Below are 7646 nucleotides of genomic sequence, written 5' to 3' on the forward strand. Positions count from 1 at the left end.
AAAAAGTGTAGAATTTTTTTTAAAAGTATTGATTTTTTTTAAAAAAGTGTCGAATTTTCAAAAAAAGAGTGTCGAATTTTTTAAAAAAGTGTCGAATTTTTGAAAAAAGTGTCGAATTTTTATAAAAAAGTGTCGAATTTAAAAAAAAATGTCGAATATTTTAAAAAAGTGTCGAATTTTAAAAAAAAGTGTCGAATTATGTCGAATTTTGTAAAAAAGTGTCGAATTTTATCGAATTTTTAAAAAGTGTCGAAATTTTCGCATTTGAGGTGAAAAAAAAACACTTTAGCATATGTGAAAGCATGTTAAAATAAGAGTTAAAAAAAGAGAGAAAACTTACCCATTGATTAGAAGAAGATGTAGAAATGAAAATTTGATTTGTTAGTGTGGGTTTGCCTTTTTTTTTTTTTTTTTTTGTTGGGTGAAATGAGTTGTGAGTAGAGGGATAAATGGAAGAGATAGAGGGAGAAGAGAAGTAAAAAGAGAGAAAAGAGAAGTTGGGGGGTATTTTGGTCAAACCTAGAAATAGAAGAATAGAAAATGAAATGTTTAAAGAATAGGCATATTAAGTAAAATAGCCCTATAATTAAGCATATTTCATAAAATTTCTCTTAACATATTCTAGTAGACGACGCGATATATATTTTTTTGCTGAATACGTGATATATATTTTAGTGAATGAGAGTATAGATAATTAAATTAGACGACAAAGGTGGGTCAACTATAAAAAGACCAGTCATTATATAGTAGTACGACTTGGTATACAGAAAGTTGTGCTTGCTCTTATTAGAGAGATCTGTTCCTTTTAAGATGGACAAGGTATTGTTGCAAAAAAAAAAAAGATGGACAAGCTGTATTAAATCCTTATTATATAACCCACACCACTGCCAAATATAATAATTATCAATAGATATTTGGTTCTCTCATTTCTGCTCAATATAATATGGAAGCAAGTGCGTTGGCAACGTCACCACGAGCAGGTAATTAATAAAGAGAATCATTTTTGTAATACTGTTAATTATCTGCATGGAGAATAACACAAAAATAATTCCACCTTTCATTTTTATTTTATTTGAAAATAGGCCCATTATGCAGTGCACGTACACACATAAAAAATAATAATAATAATAAAACTGAGATTGTGCATTTACACATGGAATGAAAATTTGTAAATGAAAATTTAGGGGTATTTAGTAAATAAATCTGAATTTATGGAATAATTAAATATGTAGGGTAATTTTATAATAGTAAGGGATTAAAAAAAAGAATATGAGGAATAATAATGAGATAGCTACATTTTGCAAAGTAATCGCTAAATAACTAACGTTTCATATTATTTAATTTTTAGTCACATTACTATTTTTTTTTTTTGGTCCAGTAGCATTATACCCCATTTGAGGAATTGTTTTAGCAAAATACCCCTCTTTTTAAAAGTTTTAGCCTTTTAGTCATATGAATGTTAAAATATATAAATTTTTTAGTATTTTAGTCATATGAGTATTAAAATATATAAAAGTTTTAGCATTAATATATGAGTATTAAAATATTGTTGTTGTTAGTAGTTTAGTTACATTTTTTTATATATGAAAAACAATGGTATATTTGAAAATAAGGGTATAATTCTAATAAGTTTCAAATTGAGGGTATTTTGCTAAAAAGTTTGGAATAAGTGACTATAATCAACGATTTCTTCTTTTCTTTTTTTCCATACCTAACTTTTTGAGATTTGGGTTTTGCATTTCATTTGGAGAGACAAAAAAGTGTAAACGTTGGATATTTTGAAAAAAAATATTTTATGAAAGTGACTAGTTTAAATAATTTCTCCTAAAATAAAATGATCACAAACAAATGACATTAATTAAACACTACATATTTGATTGAATAAATTCTAGAGAAATTTTTCAGCAAAAAAAAAAAAAAATACTAGAGAAATTAAACATTTTAGACACTTTTGGCAAACTAATGAGAAAAATAGAGCAAGTTTGCTCATTGTGAGCAAGCTAGTTACTTTTCTTGTGAAAATAAGTTATTATCTCTGTACACAATTATTTTCGGTGTATAAAATTTATTCATTTTATGTTTTTCGAAATTTTTTTAGTTAAATATTTATTTTAATATTTTATTTTATTTTAAAATAATATATTTTTGTTTACGACAACGATAAGTGTATATAAATTAATTAAATAGTATACAATTTATTTATCTCGGTTTTTAAGGGTAAGTGGCTAGTTTGCTAGCTTGTAGCAAACATTGTCTATTTTGCTAAATAGTTTGTTCAAAGTCAATATTTAATTAGAAGACCCTAAATACTACATATTTGATTTAATAAACAATTAATACATTTCTTAATTAAACAAAAAAGTAATAAATATATAGTTGAAAAAAAAAAGCCATTACATATTTGATAAATTGAAGAGTGAAAAGATGGAGAAATTAGTCTCTAAATTAGTCTTTTGTTTTGATAAATTGTATTCTCACCCTCTAGAAGATTAGATTGTTTCAGTTTGCCCCTCAAAAATGAAAATGGAGAAATTAGTCTATAAATTATATACTCTTTTATTAAGTTATTTCTACAAATAGATGGAAAATTGCACAACTTTCATGTTAATTGTTCAGAAATGAAATGACTAAATTGTCTATATTATTTTTGTGGATTTTTTCTCAATTTATGTAAGAGACAAATGTCGACCAAATTGACTTTTAAATCACAAAACATGTTTGAACATTTTAGCAATTAAGGTGTGTGATGAATACATAATTCAGTATCTTGTATTGGTCAAATTAAAACACATTATAGTTTTAAGAGTGCAAAAATGCTTACCCTTTATTTAATACTGTAGACCTATTATAACATAGTGTTTTGGTGTAGTAGGAGCACCGGGAGTCGAGTCGGGGATCCTCTTCAACGCCGTGTACTGCGGGGACTGGGACACGGCCCGGGAGTTCCTCGACGAACACCCGGAGGCGATCCGCGAGACCATCCCTTACTCCCGTAAGAATGCGCTCCACTTGGCGATCAGCGAGGGCCACCTCCACATGGTCGAGAAGCTGGTGGAGCGGATGACGGACGAGGAGATGGAGATGAGAAGGGGTGACGATTTCACGCCCCTCCATGCTGCCATCGAGATCGAGAGCCTCCCCATCGCCAAGTGCTTGATCGGACGGCACAGAAAGCTCATCTCCATGCTTCACTGGAATGCCCTCCCCGTCACGATCACCGTCCACCGTGAGCACAAGAAAATGGTTCCTTATATCTACTCCGTCACACCGATCGAGGATTTAACATCCCTAGAAGGCGGACGCCTTGGCGCTCATCTCCTTATGCAGTGTATTTATTCCAAACACTTTGGTACGTACCCTGCACCGTCCTCCTACATCTGGATTTCATAATTACATTTCTCTTTCTTACAATACAAACTGTTTTTACTTTTTTACTTTTTCTATATTTCACTGTTCGGGTTGAAAAAATGTTAGATATCTCGCTGCATTTGTTGGATCGCGCTCCACAGTTGGCCCTGAGTTTGTCGGAATCCCCCTTGCTTGCCTTAGCCGAATCCCCTGTCTTCACAACCGATACCAAATCCTCCTTAGGATTCTTGCAACAACGAATATATGACTGTATCCACTTCTTCTTCTCTTCTCTAATATATATATATATATATATATATATATATATATATATATATATATACACACATACAAATCCTTGATTTACAATTTTCTTTTTTACAGGTATCCGTATCCATATAGGTAGTTTGGCCACGACTCATATTTCGCTGGAAATTACAAATGTAGAAGACACTAACCAAACAGACAAAGGAGATACCAATTTTAATGAAGCTCTGAATTCCTTCTGCAAGCTGGTAAAGTTACTCATAACAAAATACTTAAAAAGCATTTAACTGTTTTGTTTTTCATAGTTTACAAGGATATTACATATAGGCAGTCCGCGGTTCTTCTAGATTAGCGAATTTCCTTTAAAATTTTCATAAAATCTTCACAAAGATTTGATTCCAGTCGAAGCAAACAATCTATCAATTCCAGATAGCTAGATTAATGGTATGAACATACTTTTCAATGCTACTTATAATTTTCCCATTCGTAATTAGATTAACTTTATTTTTCCATCATGAAAAACATATATGCAAAATAGCTCATCCATAAATTAGTTTGATATAAGGACAAGTTCTAAATAGTATCCAGACATTAATTTGAAAATTCAAGTTGTGCTCAAACTAGTTACAAGTAAGATATTTCATTAAATTACTCAGCCTATTGGCTCATTCTCCTGCTATCATTAGCACGTAGAAACCGGTACAAATATCTAACAAACAAAATTTATATTGATTGCAGTTGTCTGGTCTATTGCGAAGGCTGTTTTCAATTTTTCTCCGACTTTCAGGTACATGTTTTGTTCGCTTTGTCTTTTTGTCGAACTTGTTTTTCATTCTGTAGTTATTTCATTGGAAAATTACACAGGTATAAAGAAGATATATGAACTTAAATTGGTTCATGTACAATCCCGGGAAATCCTTCGGCGCATGTGCCAAGTCATCGGAGCAGCTACAGACCGAAATCAACTCGAAATTGCAATGGTAGCGGCAGCCGATCATGGGAATGTTGAATTAATAACTGGATTTGCGAAAGCGAATCCGGAGCTTGTCTGGAGTTTTGATATTGCGAGACATGTGATCGAGTGCGGTATTAAAAATCGTCACCCGAAGATATTTAGCCTCATATACGGGATCCGCAATAAAGTAGCTGTATTGAGTATTTTCGACCATAATGAGAACAATATGCTGCACAAAGCTGCTGTAATAGCGGCTCCAAGAACACTGAGTCGCATTCCAGGAGCAGCTCTACAAATGCAGAGAGAACTACAATGGTTTAAGGTACATTAAACTTAGGTATTCATTAGAAAGAAAAAAAACAAACAAACAAACCAATATTAATTTTTTTTTACAGAATTTTGTTCGTGAGTCGATGAATAATCGTGGTAGTTATACCTATATCAAATTATATATGAGGATAAAATGACTAATTATAAATCAACAAACTACTCTATAACTTAGCGTCCTCTGTTTATCATCATATTATTATTAGTAAAAATATTAAATATGTCACTTCGACAGTCATATCACAATCATTAATAATTGTAGGAGGTGGAAGCAATTGCAGCCCCGCAGGACGCCGTCTTGAAGGCTCCAAACCATCCTACCTCCACGGCTGAAAAGAAAGAGTTCCTAACAGCACGCGAGATATTCACAGAGAGCCACAAGGATTTGGTGATCGCGGGAGAGAAATGGATGAAGGAAACATCCAGCTCTTGCACCGTCGTGGGCGCTCTCATCATCACTGTCACGTTCGCCGCTGCATTCACTTTCCCCGGAGGAAACGAACAAACAAAAGGCTATCCCATGTTCGTCGACAAGATGTTGTTTAGGGTTTTCATGTTATCGAATGCCATCGCGTTGTCAGTGTCCACGGCCTCGGTGCTAATGTTTTTGGGAATCCTGACTTCGCGCTACGCGGAAGAGGATTTCCTGACGTCTCTGCCCAACAAGTTGATAATTGGACTTTCCACTCTTTTCTTGTCCATAGCAGCCATGCTAACGGCCTTCTGCGCTGGGATTTCGCTCATGTTTCAACAGAAGTTGTGGAGTGTCCTTCCATCGGCTTTTCTAGCTTTCATTCCGGTTGCATTGTTCGTGAGGATTCAGTTCCCTCTGTTAGTCGACATTTTCATGTCTACTCATGGGCCAAGTATTTTTAATAGGAGCACAGAGCGTTGGTTAATAAAGAGTTCTCAATAGACTTTTTTTTTTTTTTTTTTTTCTTTTTTTAAATACTTTTTGTTTGTTGGATGTACGTTGATGCAAATAACAATTTTCATGCGTCCGAGCGTGATTAATTATTTTTCATAATAAATTTTATTATTATCACCGATTATATGCACCATCACATATATATATGTTGACATATTATTGTTGTTTCATTATATAATGTGGTACAATTGTTATAAGTATTAACACGAACATTTTATTTTTTATATCACTTAATCTCTTTTGGTATATTCTCTGTTGACGTTGTTTATTAGGTACTGTTTATGTAGTTTTTTTTTAAACTATGTTTATTTCTACAGTTGTCAATACAAAAAATAATAAACCAAAACATTACAAAAAGAGGGCACTGAACTATACAGATAGTGATAGTGTTAGTTTTGAGCCTAAACCTTTATATTGACTTAACTGCTCATTGAATTTGAGATGTTTAGCAAATTAATCATAATCATTCACGGTTGTCTATTTTTTTAACAAAATTTTATCACGTGACAACTGACAAACACGTGTCAATTCGTCAATGAAAACTGATACATTTGCATATGTCATACTTTTTGACCGCTTTCAAAGACATTTATAATTCAACAAATCCTCTTAAATGACACAGCTTTGGGACAACAATTAGCCATATCACAAAGCATAAGATTTAGAGAATGACAAGCACAAGGTGAATAAAATGCTCTAGGATTCTTTTCAAGCATTCTACTTTGTACACCTTTATTTTTTCCTTTCATGTTAGCACCGTTATCATATCCCTGCCCTCTTATGTCATCAACATTAAGATGAAGAGCCTCCAAAACATGTAGAAGTTCATTAAAGAGTCCAAGCCCTGAAGTGTCATCTACCTTTATGAACTCTATAAAAAACTCTTCAACCACAATTGGATTTTTGGAAATATTCACGCACCTCACTACTAGAGACATTTGTTCTTCATTGCTAACATCCGGCGTACAATCAAGTATAATCGAAAAATATTTTGCTTCTTTGATTGTAGAAACAATTGAGAGTTTCACCTCGTTTGCCATCAATTGAATCAATTCATTTTGAATTTTGTGGCTCAAATAATGATAATTAATTTCCCTTTTCGAGATACGGCGAACATGTTCTTGCATCGTGGGATCAAACTCTGCAAGCAACTCTATCATCTGTAGAAAAAGCCCATTCCTCTCTTCATATATTTTTTCATTATCCCCGCGAAATGCCAAATTATTTCTCCCAAGCCTTTTTACAACAGCAAGTATCCTTTGTAGAACCTGTTTCCAATGCTCCTTTTCTTTGTTGATATGTTCTTGTAAACTCGAATCAATGGTTGACACTTGTTTAAGCCTTTTTTCCAAATCCACCCAATTAGCAATAGCGTCAACGTGTAGCTTACTTCTCTCGTGGCTATAAAGTCGTGCAGAAATATTATGCCAATCATTTAAACCTCCATCACCTAAGAGGCCTACATTATGACGATTCGTTGCAAATAACTTACAGCAAAAGCAAAAAACTTTATCGACTGAAGCTGAATACACCAACCACCTCCTGTCTTGTCTCTCTCCATTCGGTAAAACTCGCAAATAATGACTTGAAGAGAAACTTCTATCAGACTCATCTTTAGGAAATCTCATATCAATGTTTCTTTTAGGACCTTTTTCAACAAGAAAATCGATAAGACTTTGATTTATTTGCTTCCAATTCGCCGGATCATCCTCGTCAAAACAAATGGAACCTATTTCATTATCGTGTTCTTCATTCGGGGTCACATTCTCGTTCTCGTTCTCGTTCTCATTCACATTCTCGTTCTCGTTCTCATTCACATTC

At 33.2% G+C, this 7646-nt stretch overlaps 2 protein-coding genes across 2 annotated transcripts; one reads left to right on the forward strand and one right to left on the reverse strand.

Annotated features, from left to right (window-relative positions):
• Window positions 1–943: 943 nt before the first annotated feature.
• On the forward strand, window positions 944–5825 carry LOC149390418 (uncharacterized). The gene is made up of 7 exons (XM_089619767.1): window positions 944–980; window positions 2873–3349; window positions 3475–3618; window positions 3751–3863; window positions 4354–4402; window positions 4480–4892; window positions 5160–5825. Exons 1-7 carry the CDS (start codon window positions 944–946, stop codon window positions 5811–5813), a joined length of 1887 nt encoding a protein of 628 aa, XP_089475893.1. The 3' UTR covers window positions 5814–5825.
• Window positions 5826–6421: 596 nt separating this feature from the next.
• LOC149390419 (General transcription factor 2-related zinc finger protein) lies at window positions 6422–7437 on the reverse strand. The gene is made up of 3 exons (XM_089619768.1): window positions 7334–7437; window positions 6839–7226; window positions 6422–6706 (listed from the first exon to the last, which is right to left on the reverse strand). Exons 1-3 carry the CDS (start codon window positions 7435–7437, stop codon window positions 6422–6424), a joined length of 777 nt encoding a protein of 258 aa, XP_089475894.1.
• Window positions 7438–7646: the final 209 nt, after the last annotated feature.

Source organism: Urtica dioica, chromosome 7 (genome assembly GCF_054948205.1).
Source record: "Urtica dioica subsp. dioica isolate 48M chromosome 7, U.dioica_male_clone48M_v1_H2, whole genome shotgun sequence".
Classification (NCBI taxonomy): domain Eukaryota; kingdom Viridiplantae; phylum Streptophyta; class Magnoliopsida; order Rosales; family Urticaceae; genus Urtica; species Urtica dioica.